The sequence below is a fragment of the Drosophila takahashii genome, chromosome 3R (assembly GCF_030179915.1).
Source record: "Drosophila takahashii strain IR98-3 E-12201 chromosome 3R, DtakHiC1v2, whole genome shotgun sequence".
NCBI lineage: Eukaryota > Metazoa > Arthropoda > Insecta > Diptera > Drosophilidae > Drosophila > Drosophila takahashii.
In genome coordinates, this window is record NC_091681.1 from 25,209,816 (window position 1) to 25,224,392 (window position 14,577).

General features: G+C 42.7%; 8 protein-coding genes across 9 annotated transcripts; all 8 read left to right on the forward strand.

Moving 5' to 3' along the window:
• Window positions 1-53: 53 nt before the first annotated feature.
• Window positions 54-1,696, forward strand: Alg1 (ALG1, chitobiosyldiphosphodolichol beta-mannosyltransferase). The gene is made up of 3 exons (XM_017148291.3): window positions 54-727; window positions 790-1,350; window positions 1,410-1,696. The coding sequence occupies exons 1-3, from the start codon at window positions 168-170 to the stop codon at window positions 1,627-1,629; spliced, it is 1,341 nt and encodes a 446-aa protein (XP_017003780.2). The 5' UTR covers window positions 54-167; the 3' UTR covers window positions 1,630-1,696.
• A 574-nt stretch (window positions 1,697-2,270) lies between these two features.
• Window positions 2,271-4,091, forward strand: Odj (Oddjob). Its single transcript, XM_017148295.3, has 4 exons — window positions 2,271-2,481; window positions 2,545-3,299; window positions 3,362-3,481; window positions 3,539-4,091. Exons 1-4 carry the CDS (start codon window positions 2,365-2,367, stop codon window positions 3,858-3,860), a joined length of 1,314 nt encoding a protein of 437 aa, XP_017003784.2. The 5' UTR covers window positions 2,271-2,364; the 3' UTR covers window positions 3,861-4,091.
• Window positions 4,092-4,277: 186 nt separating this feature from the next.
• Window positions 4,278-5,726, forward strand: LOC138913496 (uncharacterized). The gene is made up of 2 exons (XM_070217381.1): window positions 4,278-4,584; window positions 4,640-5,726. The coding sequence occupies exons 1-2, from the start codon at window positions 4,477-4,479 to the stop codon at window positions 5,429-5,431; spliced, it is 900 nt and encodes a 299-aa protein (XP_070073482.1). The 5' UTR covers window positions 4,278-4,476; the 3' UTR covers window positions 5,432-5,726.
• Window positions 5,727-5,914: 188 nt separating this feature from the next.
• On the forward strand, window positions 5,915-7,516 carry Nnk (Nicknack). Its single transcript, XM_070217379.1, has 4 exons — window positions 5,915-6,114; window positions 6,194-7,041; window positions 7,106-7,231; window positions 7,349-7,516. The coding sequence occupies exons 1-4, from the start codon at window positions 6,001-6,003 to the stop codon at window positions 7,500-7,502; spliced, it is 1,242 nt and encodes a 413-aa protein (XP_070073480.1). The 5' UTR covers window positions 5,915-6,000; the 3' UTR covers window positions 7,503-7,516.
• A 105-nt stretch (window positions 7,517-7,621) lies between these two features.
• On the forward strand, window positions 7,622-8,699 carry LOC108061851 (transcription factor Ouib-like). The gene is made up of 2 exons (XM_017148259.3): window positions 7,622-7,762; window positions 7,823-8,699. The coding sequence occupies exons 1-2, from the start codon at window positions 7,652-7,654 to the stop codon at window positions 8,696-8,698; spliced, it is 987 nt and encodes a 328-aa protein (XP_017003748.2). The 5' UTR covers window positions 7,622-7,651; the 3' UTR covers window position 8,699.
• Window positions 8,700-8,875: 176 nt separating this feature from the next.
• LOC108061849 (zinc finger protein 200-like) lies at window positions 8,876-10,809 on the forward strand. Its single transcript, XM_044394286.2, has 4 exons — window positions 8,876-9,072; window positions 9,131-10,374; window positions 10,430-10,555; window positions 10,612-10,809. Exons 1-4 carry the CDS (start codon window positions 8,962-8,964, stop codon window positions 10,709-10,711), a joined length of 1,581 nt encoding a protein of 526 aa, XP_044250221.2. The 5' UTR covers window positions 8,876-8,961; the 3' UTR covers window positions 10,712-10,809.
• Window positions 10,810-10,949: 140 nt separating this feature from the next.
• On the forward strand, window positions 10,950-12,638 carry LOC108061857 (transcription factor Ouib-like). Of its 2 annotated transcripts, XM_070217167.1 has the most exons (4): window positions 10,950-11,150; window positions 11,214-12,094; window positions 12,150-12,284; window positions 12,499-12,638. In XM_070217167.1, exons 1-4 carry the CDS (start codon window positions 11,040-11,042, stop codon window positions 12,506-12,508), a joined length of 1,137 nt encoding a protein of 378 aa, XP_070073268.1. In that variant the 5' UTR covers window positions 10,950-11,039; the 3' UTR covers window positions 12,509-12,638. The 2 variants fall into 2 exon arrangements, with proteins under 2 accessions (XP_070073268.1, XP_017003754.3); XM_017148265.3 differs by lacking the exon at window positions 12,499-12,638 and having other exon boundaries at window positions 12,150-12,359.
• LOC108061858 (transcription factor Ouib-like) lies at window positions 12,526-14,486 on the forward strand. Its single transcript, XM_044394287.2, has 3 exons — window positions 12,526-12,813; window positions 12,866-14,004; window positions 14,063-14,486. Exons 1-3 carry the CDS (start codon window positions 12,703-12,705, stop codon window positions 14,172-14,174), a joined length of 1,362 nt encoding a protein of 453 aa, XP_044250222.1. The 5' UTR covers window positions 12,526-12,702; the 3' UTR covers window positions 14,175-14,486.
• The last annotated feature ends 91 nt before the right edge of the window (window positions 14,487-14,577 follow it).

The following is a 14,577-nucleotide window of genomic DNA, read 5'->3' on the forward strand; positions in this document are numbered from 1 at the left end:
GAAAACGAACGAATCCCCCTACTATATTAGTATTTTTACCTTTCCATGGTATTTTCCAGCAATCCAGTTGAAGCCAACAATTCCTTCGAGGATTTCAACCGAACCCCAAACAAAACGCGCAATTGCCTTTGATCGGAGATAAACCACGTATTTTCCACGGCCCAGCGATGACGGAAGCGCCGCCAAAAAAGCGCAATGCCTGCGTCATCGTTCTGGGCGACATTGGACGCAGTCCGCGGATGCAGTACCATGCGCAGAGCCTCCTGGAGGAGAACTACCACGTGGACGTGATTGGCTATCTGGAGACGCGGCCACTGGAGGCGCTAACCCAACATCCCCGCTGCCAAATTCACCCGCTGACGGCCGTTCCGGTGACCAATCTCACGCCCAAACTGCGACTGCTCTTCAAGGCCTTCTGGCAGACGCTCAGCCTGCTGATGGCCCTCATTTCGATAGGGCGTCCCAGCTTTCTGCTCGTCCAGAATCCCCCGGGGATTCCCACATTGATTGTGTGCTACCTCTACTGCGCCGTCAGCCGCACCAAGATGGCCATCGATTGGCACAACTATACCTACACTGTGTTGGCTTTGGGCATGTCCAACGGGGAGCAGAGCCTGCTGATTCGGCTGGTGAGGCGACTGGAGCGTTACTTTGGCTCCAAGGCGCACACGCACTTCTGTGTGACGCGGGCCATGCAGGAGGATCTGCAGCGGAACTGGGGGATAGGGTAAAACATTGCCTATAACCAACTAAAGATGATCAATTACTTATAACTGCCTTATTTTCCAGCCCCGTTAAAGTCCTTTACGATCGCGCGCCCTCGCAGTTTCATCCCATCGACCTGCCGCAAAAGCACGAGCTGTTTTTGAAGCTGTCCAAGGATTACCCGCAGTTCCAGGGGAAGGACACCCAACAGTCTGATGTGCTAGAGGCCACCGCTCTTACCCAGAAGTTGGCCAACGGCAGTGTGCAATATAAGCTCCAGCGACAGGCGGTTCTCGTTTCGAGCACCAGTTGGACGCCGGACGAGGACTTTGGCATACTCCTGAAGGCTCTGCAGGCCTACGAGGAGACGGCGCAGGCGGAGCCACAGGTGTATCCCTCGCTGCTGTGCGTAATCACCGGAAAGGGACCGCAAAAGGAGCACTATGTGGCGGAAATCGAGAAGCTGGAGTGGCAAAAGGTGTCCGTCATCACGCCCTGGCTGGAGATCGAGGACTATCCCACTGTGCTGGCCAGTGCCGATCTGGGCGTGTGCCTGCACTGGAGCACCAGTGGGCTGGATTTGCCCATGAAGGTGGTCGATATGTTTGGGAGCGGCCTGCCTGTCTGCGCCTACGATTTCAAGTGGTGGGTAGACCTTTTGATTATATATAACATCTTGAAATAACACTTAATTTTGTTTGCAGCCTGGATGAGTTGGTGAAGCACGGCGAGAATGGCTTTGTGTTCGGCGACCATGTTCAGTTGGCCGAGCAGCTGCGAATTTGGTTCGAGCATTTCCCAAAAAATCCTAGTATTCTGGAGACGCGGGCCGTTTTTCAGCGCAGTCTTCAGGCATTCCAGGAATTGAGATGGCGCGAGAGTTGGCGGTCTATTGCGGCTCCCGTGCTGGAGGCATTTCTCTAGAGCATTTTGTGTTGTTTACTTTACAAAACACTTGACAATTACACGTTAAGACAGACGTTCTGCAATTACTTATCGCTTTTCTTCTGCTAGTTGCTAAAAATCCACTGTGCACAGGGGCTCAACACTATATTTTATCATTTCATTCTGCAGAGCTAAAATATTTATTTATAATCATATTTTAAATTTAATTAAATGTATTTATATTTGTCTATTCATTTCGTACTAATGGTGTAGATACAATTTTTGAATTATTCAAATGTATATATTTAGACGGTTTAAAAATGAAAGGATTTTAAAGAAACCCAAAATATTCAAATTCAAATATTTTAGTTAATGCATTTCAAAGTGAATGGCAAAAAACGAAGAAGAAGCTGGTCAGCTGACGTTTATTGACTCTGCTAGAAATTTTTTAGTGTGTACTGTACATAAGGAACGCTATACACAATAGGAAAATTCTGATTAACAACAACAAAAAAATGATGGAGATGTTTTTAAAATAAACAAAAAATAATTTATACAAAAGTAAAAACAACATAAATCAATAATATAAACTAAATAATTTTTAAATATATAAAACGTATCCGTGTTCCATACTCCACCGTTCCACTTCCATCCACGCTAATTCGCGCCAAAGGGTATTTTGGTCACACGACGGTCACACTGAAACACCACTTCACCCGGCTGCATTAACCATTTTTAACAGAAAATAAACTAATTAATTAAATTCCTGCTGACATGGCCACCCAATGCCGCAGCTGTGGCGAGCAGATCTTCACGCCGCAGCCAAAGAACATTTTCGAGAAGCGCAACCATCGCATTCGAACGGCCATCGAGCAAATCACGGGATTGGAGGTGGCGTCCCTTCTTCCATTTGGTGTCTCGAATTATTTTATTTATTTATTTTGATTTATACAGATTCGCCTGGAGGCGCTGCTGCCCCAGCACATCTGCTCCTGCTGTCTCCTGGACCTGAGCCAGGCCATCGCCTTTCGCCAGCGATGCCTGAAGACGCACGAGAATCTGCACCAGAGGTCGCCCACCAAAAGCATCGCATCTTCCTCCTCATCGCCCACAAAAGTGGTGGCCAAAAAAGTGGCTGCTCCAAGAACCATCGTGGATTCTGTGCAGCTAGATTGTGATCCACTGTTTAAGCGGGAAGTTCTGGACGATATGAGTGAGCCGGAGGATGATAAGGAGTTCCTGGAGGACGATAAAGAGTTTTTGGTGGACATAAAACCCGTGATTAAACCGCCACCACCCAAGAGAATGCGGCGCGAGGAGCAAAAGCTGCCCAACAGTCAATCGCCACGTGTCATGGTCAAGCGTCTGCGTGTGCCGGAGTCCAAAAAGGCCGACAGTCCACCACCAGTGCGTCGGGAACCTGGCAAGCGGGTCAGAAAGCGACGACCCAAGCCCAAGGTCGATCGTTCTATCAAGCGTTATGTGTGCGACCAGTGCGGCTGGTCCTTCAACGACCACAGCAACATGAAGGACCACAAGTTGCGGCACTTTGCGGAGAAGTATTCGTGCGACGATTGCGGCCGAAAGTTCTACACTTTGCCATTGCTTCGGCTGCACGTACGAGTGCATCACAAGGGCGAGAAACCGTATGTCTGCAAGTTCTGCGGCATGGGATTCGCCAACAGTCCCAGCCGCTGTCGGCATGAGCGGTGAGTCTAGTCGTTCTCCTTACCTATAACTTACCCATTTAAATATCTATCACCTTTCATAGACAAGTGCATCCCAACGAGCTGACCCATGCCTGCCGCATCTGTCAGAAGCGTTTCAACAGCGAGAAAGGTCGGGCCAAGCATGAGGAGGGACACAAAAGCGACCAGCCGGATGTCTTCCTGTAAGATCACCTTCTGATTTATCCAAAATATACAAAATAACAAGTATCCATTCACAGCTGCCTCACCTGCAACAAGGAGTTCAAGGAGGGACAGTTCTTGCAGCGCCACTACACCACCAAGTACCATCGCAAGCGGGAGAATATGCTGGTGGAGGGCACGAAGGAGGAGTTCCAGTCGGACGGAGATCCCGAGGAGGCTCCCGGGTACATGGAAGAAGGACAGGCAGAAATGGAAGACAGCCAGGCCGAAATGGACATCCTTCTGGAGGACACCGCCTATGATCAGTACGAGAATAATGAGGCACTTTTGGACGGAGAGGAGGGGGCTATCGAGGATTTCAACAATTACGAAACCATCATAGAAGAGCTGTACACTTAACTATTCGCGCAAAAATATTGTTACGCACTTGGCGCCAAATATTCACAAATGCGAGGGATGCAGGCTATCTAATTACTTGGTTTGAAGAATTTTTTTTTTAACCAGCAAATGTGCCAGCACCTTTTTTGACGCGTTTTAAATTCGGGTACTATTTGTTATACAAACAATTATGCTAACTGATTATGATTTTCAAATAAAAGTATATGGAAATAAAGACCCACTTTAAACAGATTTTTGTCGAATGCAACAAACTTATTTAAATTAGTTAGTAGAAGGTTTTGGAAAACTTGGAGTGTTTATAAAAATAATACAAAAAATTAAAAAATATTTCGAGCCCCTGGTTTGATCAAAGAAAGAACAGTTATGTTTACGAAGACGATCTGGCAACGCCAAAGGCACAACAAAAATCTTAGAGCTCTATTTTAAAGTAATTTTATTGTATTATCCCGAATTAAAGTGTTTAACAATCAGGTTTACGTTTCTCAGTTCCTTTCTAGGCATGCTTTGATCATGGATTGTTCGAAACCATTGAAAATGCAGAAATAAGATTGGACGCTACCTACATTTATCCTAATTGACCAAAACTTAAATTTAATACCTAATTAATATCGTAACAATGGCTGTCCAGTGCCGATTGTGTGCTTTGTTTTTCTGCAAATTGAATCCCATGATAATATTCGACCGCGGACTTCTCGCCAAGATCAAAGATCTGACCGGAATATGGGTGAGCTTCTGGTTTCACTACATTCCCCGTTATCTCAATTCCTCACCATTCACAGTTACGCGATGAGGAGCACCTGCCACGTCACATTTGTCCCTCATGTGTGAATGAGCTAAATATTTTCACTGATTTGCGGCAGAGCATTCAACGGAACCACAATAGACTTAAGATGAAAAAAGAAACTATAAGTGCTCAAGATCTGGAGTCTCAAATGTCAAGTACGGATTCAGAAGAGGATTGGAACCTGGGAGAATCAGAGGAATCCTATGACATTCCAAAAGTTGACAATCCAAAAAGTAAACAAGACTTCAAAGAACGGAAACTATCTAGCTTGGAAGAACCAGCATCTGTAGATCTCGACGATATCTACAATAGTAATTATGATTCAGAGCCAGAGAAATATAATGATGATTGGTCCAATTTGAATAGTGTAGATGACCCAGATCCACTTAAAGCAGAAGATCACATAGAAGCTTCATCCTACAAACAGAAACTTTTTGATCAGGATTCTGATGCACATGCAGAGAACATGTTTTCCCCTAAAAAATCTAAAGTATCCAAATCTAAAAGTGATGCAAAATCTGTGAGCTATGAAAAATGGAAACCATTAAAATTAGCTAATCAAGCTCAAAACAAGTCAGTTTCCAAGAAATCTTCAAAAAATATTAAAAAGGCTTTCGCTGAGACTTCTGTTGGAACAGAAAATATTACTCGCGGAGCTAATTTGAAATACCCTAAAGAAGGGAAATTCATTCAAATTGAAACTAAGATGTTGTTGTATAAAACTAGATCTACCTATAATACCAAAAAAAAACATCCTCCATTGAATCTGGAAAACGAATATGATTAGAAATGTGTGTTCATTTTGGTTCAGAACTTTAAAACAATCTTTACACTGCGTTTATGTTTTTGTTTGTAACTGGATTATCTTTCGTTAAACTTATATACGCGTTACGTACATATATTTGGAAAATGTACTTTTTATAACTTTTTTTTTGGCATGGAATTGTCTTTTGTGTTTCATATTATATTCAGAATCTAATATATAATTTAATCCAAACAACATGAAATTTATGTTTAAATTTCAAATTTGATATTTAATAGCCTTTAAGTTAATAAAGAAGACCAATTTAATTTTCATAAATAGAAAATTTAATGTAAGAATATTTATTTCGACTCACTTATTCTTTGTTCTTATCTTTTCGACCGAAAATTCTTTCCTTGGTTCAATAACAGAAGTGTAGATTTTAAATTTTGCCGCCATTAACTGGCATTCACCCAGGCACGCGGTCACCGCATTATCTGGAATTAACCAATGGGAATGGTTAAAATACAAATAATAACAATGCGGAAAGGGATGCGTCTCCCAAAGTAAAGCCGAATTTACGCGGAAATAATAACTAATATTAAATAATAATAATGCCGCCGCAATGCCGGTTATGTGGGGACATAATATACACCAAAGACCCGGTTGATATATTCAAAGGCTCCAGTGAACTTACCAAGCACATCGCTTTGTTGACGGGAATTTCGGTGAGTATTCATGTCAACAGTAATTATTAATAATAATTAATAATTTTTTTATTAAAAACATCGCATTTCGCCTAAGCAGCTCAGTGACCACTTCGATTTGCCCAGAAATATGTGTGAGTGCTGTCTACTAAGCCTAAAAAGTGCGATAGCCTTCCGAGAACTCTGCATTAAGACCAACTATAAACTAACAAGAAATCGAAAATTGTTGAAAACTGAAGATGAGAAGGATTCAAATGATCCCCTAAAGGAGAGACCCAAGGTGGAGAAAATAGAGAAGGATGCGGAAGACGAGGAGGTAGACTTATGCAAAGAGGAATCCGATTATGAGGAAGAGGAATTCATTGAAGAACTGGAGGACTACTATGAAGAGTGCACTGAAGAGCAGGAGGAGTTAATGGATCTCGATGAGGAAATTCAGGAAGATGAAGAGGAGATACAAGAAGATGAGGAAAAGTTAGAGGACGATGAGGAGGAGGCGGAGGTAGACGAAGATGAGGACTGGACACAGGGAGATGAGGATGAGGACTCTGAAACCAATGACGGAAGTATCAATGATTCAAGACCCAAAGCAGCAATCGGAAAAGACCAACCCAAAGGAAATTCCCCAAACTCCTCGAAAAATTCCAAAAAAGAAGAGGACCCCCTTCCCGTGGAACAGAAGAAGAAACGAAAGAGATACAAGAGCACTAAAACCTATGTTTGTGATCACTGCGGCAGGGAATTCAATGACAAGGGCAATCTCAATTTGCACGTTCTGCGCCACACTGGCGTCCGTCCATTCGAATGTCCGGAATGCGGACAAAAGGAGTTCAATAAGTACATCTTGAACATTCACATCCGCGTGAAACATCGCGGAGAGAAGCCCTACGCCTGCAAATTTTGCGATGAGAAGTTCGAGACCAGCATTAAGCGAACGCGCCACTCAAGGTAACTAAATGCATTGCGTTCTGTGATTCAGATTACTTAATATTTTTTAATAATTGTCTTTCAGGAGGACGCACGAAAAGCATCAGATAAAGCCAAAACCCTATAAGTGCTCGGCCTGCGACAAGCGGTTCGAATTGCCTTCTCTACTGACGAAGCACGAGCAAGTTCACTCCGGAGAACGTAAATTTTCGTAAGCAATAGCCAAGATAGATATTTATTTTATTATTTATACCAAAATGAATTTTGGTTACATTTATAAAGAAAATCCTTTAAATTCCCTCAACTGATCCTCTTTTTACTCCCACAGGTGTGAATTATGCCACAAGTCCTTCACCCGCAGCGGCAACCTGAAGACCCACTTCAAATCAATGCAGCACAAAAATAATGTGTTGGAATCGAAGAAAAAACCCAAGCCAAAGCGACAAATAATAATAATTAATAACCCTAAATTGGTTGTATAGTTTTAAGTTTATCATTCACCCGGCTTCGCGTGCGCAGCATTTCCCATTCACCAAAAAGGTCAACATTATTTTGTAAACAAAACCACAGCTGCTAGAATACAATTTTTCAACCAAATTAAAGATAATTAAATAAAAAATAAGTTTGTAAGATGTCGATGAAGTGTCGCATTTGCGGTTTGTTGGCGGATTTCGGCAGGAAGCTATTTGATATTGACGGCGAGGGTCATCTGAAAAACATCCACAGTCTGACGGGGATTTGGGTAGGTTTACCTACTTGAATGAGGAATGTTTTATAATTTAAGTTCCATGTTCGATTCCAGTTAATTGATAAGCCCGGTGTGCCCTCAACAATGTGTCTATCCTGCCTGCTCGACTTAAATGCAGCTGTTGCCTTTCGCCAACGGTTAATTAGGACAAACCATTCTTGGTTGGAGGCTCAGCTCGATCACTCGAATAAACAGGAACTCGAGCCCGGAAACTTTTCCAGTACTATTCAAGATGATCTTAAGGGAAGTCTAGAGCCTCCTAGTTCTTTAGAAAAGCCTAGGAATACAGCTAGAAAGAAATTCACACCTTTGCGCTACAGGGAACCGGATGAGATGCCATCCAATGCGGTAAATCAAGATGACTTCGTATTGTCTTCAGCTGGAGATCCCTCAATTGATCCTCCTCTGTGCGAAGATCTCATAAGGGTGAAAAACGAACCCCTGCTGTCGGACACTGAGCTAGAGGATACCAGAAACCAGCAAGGAAACCTCGAATACCATCTTTTAATGAGGCAAGATCTCAAAGGGGTAGAAAACAAACCCCTGCTAGTGGACACAGAGGTGGAGGATACCAGTAGGGGGGTAAGAAATAGTGGGCCACCAAAGAGGAAGAGAGGACGCCCAAGAAAAGTCCAGCAAGTTTGCTTCTTCTCGTGCGAAGAGTGCGGCACATCATTCATGGAAAAGGACGAGTACGAAGACCACCTTTTGCGACACTCCAGCTTTAAGCTGTTCCAGTGCGAGGAGTGCAATCACCAGGAGAACACCGCCCACCGGCTCAATTTGCACGTGCGGATCAAGCACCGCGGCGAACTGCCATACATGTGCCGGTTCTGTGGCCAGAGTTTCGACAGGATTATGAAGAAATTGCGACACGAACGATGCCACAAGGAGATCCTGACTACTAGAGTTTTTAAAAAGCATTGCTAAGTTGTATCATGAATAAATATTTTATTATATTTTTTGAAAGAAATAAAATGTATATAAAAGAATCTAAAAATGCAGAAAAAGTTCAATGCTAAACTAAAAACAATTTTTTCAGTGTTAAATTTGCCATTCCCATAAGGGCACCGGGATTTTTGCCATTCACCAAAAACGGCAATATTCAGTTGTAAACAGAAGCGAAGCCCAAAATTATTTACTAAAACTAAATAAATTGGCTAAAAAGGATAAAAAGGGCGGAGATCATCGAAATGGCCCCGCTGTGTCGCACTTGTGGCCAGGAGGCGGAGCATGCCAAGACACTCTTCGACAGGGAGGGCAGCAACGTCCTGTGCAACATCCTTAAGCTGACAGGAATTTGGGTACGCCGTCCTACCAAAAGGATATAATTTTTAATAATAATATTAATAATAATTGCAGTTCGGTAACCACCCCGGAGTGCCCACAAAGATCTGCTTTTCCTGCGTGCTGGACCTCAACTCTGCCGTCGCCTTTCGGGAGCGTTGCATCAAAACGAACATCTCTTGGTTCAGCGATCAGGATAAACCAGAGCCTTTGGCCACTGACACTGCCGATGAGAAGGATATTAGCAGAGAGAAACGCAGGGGTAATATTTTACCTCTCCCTGCACACAAGCTCTTTGGGCAGGGAAAGATTATACCAATACGCAGCAAGAAACTGGATACGATTCCGACTAGGACCATAGGCGACCATACATATCCATTGAACGCTCCTGAATCCCCATCGACTGAACTCGAGGATCCCCTGAAGTGCGAAGATCCTGTCTACATAAAGGAGGAGCCCCTGCTTTCAGATGAGGAGCCTGAGCAATCGGGAAATGAAGAGCAGGAGGAGATACAGTCAGACGAGGAGATACAACAAGATGAGGAAATACGGACAGATGAAGAGATACAGAAAGCTGAGGAAATACAACAAGTTGAGGAGATAGAGCCAGATGAGGACATACAATATGATAAGGATATACAGCAAGATGAGGATATGCAGTCAGATGAGGAGCACTTAGAAGATAATGATGAGGAGATCGTCGAAGATGAGGAAATAGTTGAAGATGACGAGATACAGGGAGATATGGAGGAATTACTACAAGACGATGAGGAGTTAGAGGATTATGAGGAGGAGCTACTAGAAGATGAGGAAACAAATGAAAATGGGGAGGAAATACAGCAAGATGAGGAGGATTTAGATTTCGAGGAGGAGATGCTAGAAGATGAAGAGTGGTCACTGGATGGTGATGAGGACTTAAACACCAATGAAGTCAAAATGTATGATTCAAGTACACTCCAATCTCTAGTACCTGAACGACCATCTAAAAGAAAGTTAAAAAAATACACCTCTAATTCCAAATCGAAAGAGAACCCTCCTCCGGAGCCTGCGAAAGGAAAACGAAAAAGGAAGAAAAGCGCTACGATTTATGTATGCGATCACTGCGGCAAGCAAATGAATGACAAAGGCAACCTCGACACGCACGTCCTGCGACACACTGGCGTCCGGCCATTCGAATGTCCGGAATGCGATCACCGGGAGATCAATAGATACACCCTAAACATTCACATTCGAGTAAAGCACCGCGGAGAGAAGCCCTACGCCTGCAAATATTGCGATGAGAAATTCGAGACCAGCATCAAGCGAACTCGACATACAAGGTAACTACATCTATAGTGTTTCCTGCAATTAGACTTATATATATATTATTTTTAGGAGGACCCACGACAGAAAGTTGTTGGAACTAAAACCTTACAAGTGCTCTTTCTGTGGCAAGGGGTTCGTGCTCAATTATGAAAGGACGAGCCATGAGAAATTGCACTATGCAGAACGTGAATTTACGTAAGACATAATCAGATTTAATTTAGGGAAATCTATATTTGCATTTTCTTCCATAGCTGTGAAATATGCGACATGTCCTTTAACCGCAGCCATAACCTGAACCTCCACTTTAAATCAAAGAATCACAAAAGGAAAGAGTTGGAGGCAAAACGTTGAATCCAAAACAGTTCTTAATTAAATAGGATTACTTTTTTTTAAGTTATGAATGATTTTTTAAAAATGCTGACAAAATGTCTAATTGTAAATAAAATGTAAAGCAACGGTATTTCAAAAAAATATGTGTCCAAAAATAAAAATAAATAAATCTTTTACAAAATTTGAATTTGTTGGGCAGTGTTCATTTATCATTCACAATAGGTAACCTGCATCTTGTCATTCACGCAAAAGGGTAACTGCTAACCAGTAAACAAACATTACTTTGGTAAAAAGAATTCATGAAAAATTATCTTACAAAGCCATTAAAGAAGTCACGAAGACCAGCAAAATGACCACGATGTGTCGCACCTGTGGTCAGCAGGTGGATCAAGCCCAGGCCCTCTTTGATAAGGAAAGCAGCGTAGTCCTGTACAACATATTCAAGTTGACTGGGGTTCTGGTAGATATTTTACCAGCTATTAATACTTCTTAATAATATTTATAAATCCATATTCTATTGCAGTTAAGTGACAAGCCCGGCGTGCCAACAAAGATCTGTTTATCCTGCCTGCAGGATCTCAACGGTGCCATCTCCTTCCGGGAGCGCTGTATCAGGACGAACAACTCTTGGTTCGATAATCAGGACACAAAAGAGGACTTTGACGTTCAAATGGAGGAGGACATTAGCCAAAACGAACTTCGAGTAATAATTGTGCCTAAAAGAAGCCTAAATCAACCAGAGAGTTCACCGCAAAACAGCAAAAAGCTGGATGGGGTTATGTCGATGACAATAGATGATCCTATTGATCGCTTGACTGCCCCGGATGCCACTTCTGTTGATTTCATGGATCCTCTGAGATGCGAGGATACTATTCAAGTAAAGGTGGAACACCTGCCTACAGATGGAGAGCCTACAGAAAAGAAACCCAAATCTTCAACAAGAAAAAAACGCGGCAGACCAAAAGAAGACAATAAAAGCAAGGCAGAAAAATACGAAAAGCGAAAAAAGTTAGCTGCGGAAAAGAGAGCGCAGGCGAAGGATCAGAAACCATATTTCTGCGATCAATGCGGGAAAACCTTCAGCGAAAGGGGCAACTTCAATGTCCACCTCACGCGGCACAAGGGCACCAAGGAGTTCCAGTGCCAGGAGTGCGATCGCAGAGAGTTCACCCAACACCTGCTCAATCTGCACGTGCGGGTCAAGCATCGCGGCGAACTGCCCTATGTGTGCAAGTACTGTGGCCAGCGGTTTGATAATTGCCTCAAGAGGCTGTTCCACGAGCGGAAGCACAAGGAGAGCCCTGACCACCGACCGCATGTGTGTTCCATTTGCAAGAAGGGATTCAAGAGCACGACGTCCCTAAGAAACCACAGCGTAGTGCACACGGGCGAACAGCCTTTCCAGTGAGTTAAATTCTAAGAGTATTTATTGTCCGGAACTAACTTTAAAACTCTTTAGCTGCGAACTCTGCCAGACGCACTTCAATCGCAGGAACAGCCTGAGAACCCACTACAAATCCAAACAGCATGTCATTAAAGCCGAGGAGCAGGCAAAACAACTGGAGGTCGAAGACGATACTGTTCCGGAAGATGGGTAAAACATTAATACAATAACCATCCCAAACATTTTGCACTTGTTTTTAAATTTTTTTTTAATGTGTATTATATATAGCCGTTATGAAATGAAAAAAAGTGTTTTTAAATAGCTCTTACAATGTTTTACCATTAAAAATTAAGCAAATAACTATAGTTAAAAAGTTAAAAATTTGATTTTAAAAAAATCATATTTGTTTTGTATTTACTTTCAGTGCCTATTAACAAAGCATGTTCAAAAATACAACTTGTTTGTAGCTCAGTGTTAGATTTGCGATTCGCACAGAGACGTCTGCATAGTTTTGGCGTTCACCAATTACGGTGACATCTTTAAGGTAAACAGAAGACCAACTATGCATGCTTTTTAAACAAAACAATGGAATTTACCTTTCCTGGAAGACAAAAAGGATATAAATAAAATGCCCACGTTATGTCGCACTTGTGGCCAGGAGGCGGAGCATGCCAAAGGACTCTTCGACAAGCAGGGGAGCGACATCCTGGGGAACATCTTCAAGTTGACAGGGATTCGGGTACGCTGCCTGTTAAGGAATAACATTCGTAATATAATAATATTAATTTCAGTTAACTGACCACCCCGGAGTGCCCACAAAGATCTGTTTGTCCTGTCTGCTGGACTTGAATGATGCCATCACCTTCCGAGAAAGGTGCATCAAAACCAATGTCTCTTGGTTCGAAGATGAGGATCAACCACAGGAGGAAATTTACATTTCCGATGAGGAGGATATTAGCCATCAGGAAAAAAGTGTGGAAATTCTACCTAAGAAAACGGTGCCCATAAAGATAGTGCCCATTAAAACTGTGCCCAACAATGTGGTGTCTATAAGTATATTCCCTATCAATAATGTTACTGTTGGACAGACACAAAAGGTCATTAAGCAAGCAACGATTCCACGTCAAGGCGACAAGAAGCTGGATAAGATTCCGAAAAACCTTTCTTCTGATCTTGTGGTTCCCCTGAGTCGTGAGGACCCTCTACAAGTAATGAATGAACTCCTGATTTCAGACAAGGATCCTGAGGAATCCATTATTCAAGAAAACCTAGTGGTGGAAAACATAAACCCAAAAACAAAAACAAGAAAATCTAAAATCCAACCAGTTATAGAAAAACGTCCACCTTCAAAGAGAAAAAAACCTGAGACAAGTGAGGCACAGTCCAAAAACTTCACGGAGAAGAAACCTAGCCAGGAATCCGATAGGAAAGAACGTTCGGCAAGGCACATGAACGTAAAGATGAAAGAGCTTCTTCTGGCGGAGGATAGTGACGAAGCTCCTCCGGTCACAACGAAAAAGACGCAAGCAGACAAATGTGCTACGCGAAATAAAGGGAATGCAGTGGATAAAAAGCTCCACTTTTGTGATCAATGTGGAAAATCCTTCGCAGAAAAATCCAACTTTAATGTACATATGAAACGTCACACTGGCACAAGGGAGTTCCAGTGCCAGGAGTGCGACCGCAAAGAATTCACCCAACACCTGCTCAATTTGCATGTGCGGATCAGGCATCGCGGTGAACTGCCCTATGTGTGCAAGTACTGTGGCCAGCGATTCAATAATTGCCTCAAGCGACTGACTCACGAGCGGAACCACAAGGAGAGCCCCGTCCACCGACCGCACGTGTGCCCCATCTGCAAGAAGGCCTTCAAGAATTCCCAGACCCTCAAGAACCACAGCGTGGTGCACACGGGCGAACAGCCATTCCAGTGAGTTCACTTGAAATACCTAGTTAGTTAAATCCTTACTCATATCTGTACTTTTCAGCTGCGAACTTTGCCAGACGTCTTTCAATCGGAGGAACGCCCTGGCCACCCACAAAAAATCCAAGCATCATAGATTGAAACTTGAGCAACAGGCGGAAAAACTTAATAGCTGAGGATTCTTCTTTAAATTTTGTTTTGCTAGACTGTAAGGACTGTTAGGTATACAAGTAATACTTAGGAAAAAGATGGCTACGAAAACGTTTAAAATTGTAAAAACACTTTTGTACTTCTGTACTCTTATAAATTAGAAATCTTTTTAAAATGCGCGCCATGTGAACGAACTAGTTCCGATGTATTTGTATAAAGCCATGGGCGTAGGAGAAAGCTTTCGTTTTCAAGTTAAACAAATTTATTAAATGTTTTGCTTGTATAAATAGAATGAAATCAAGAGACATGGCTTAAAAATTTAACAATAAAAACAAGCTAAATGCTTTCATGTTTATATTACAATCCCCCTAAAAATATTTTGTCTACGCGCATGTTTCCCGTCTGCAACCCCTACATTGAGGCTGTGCA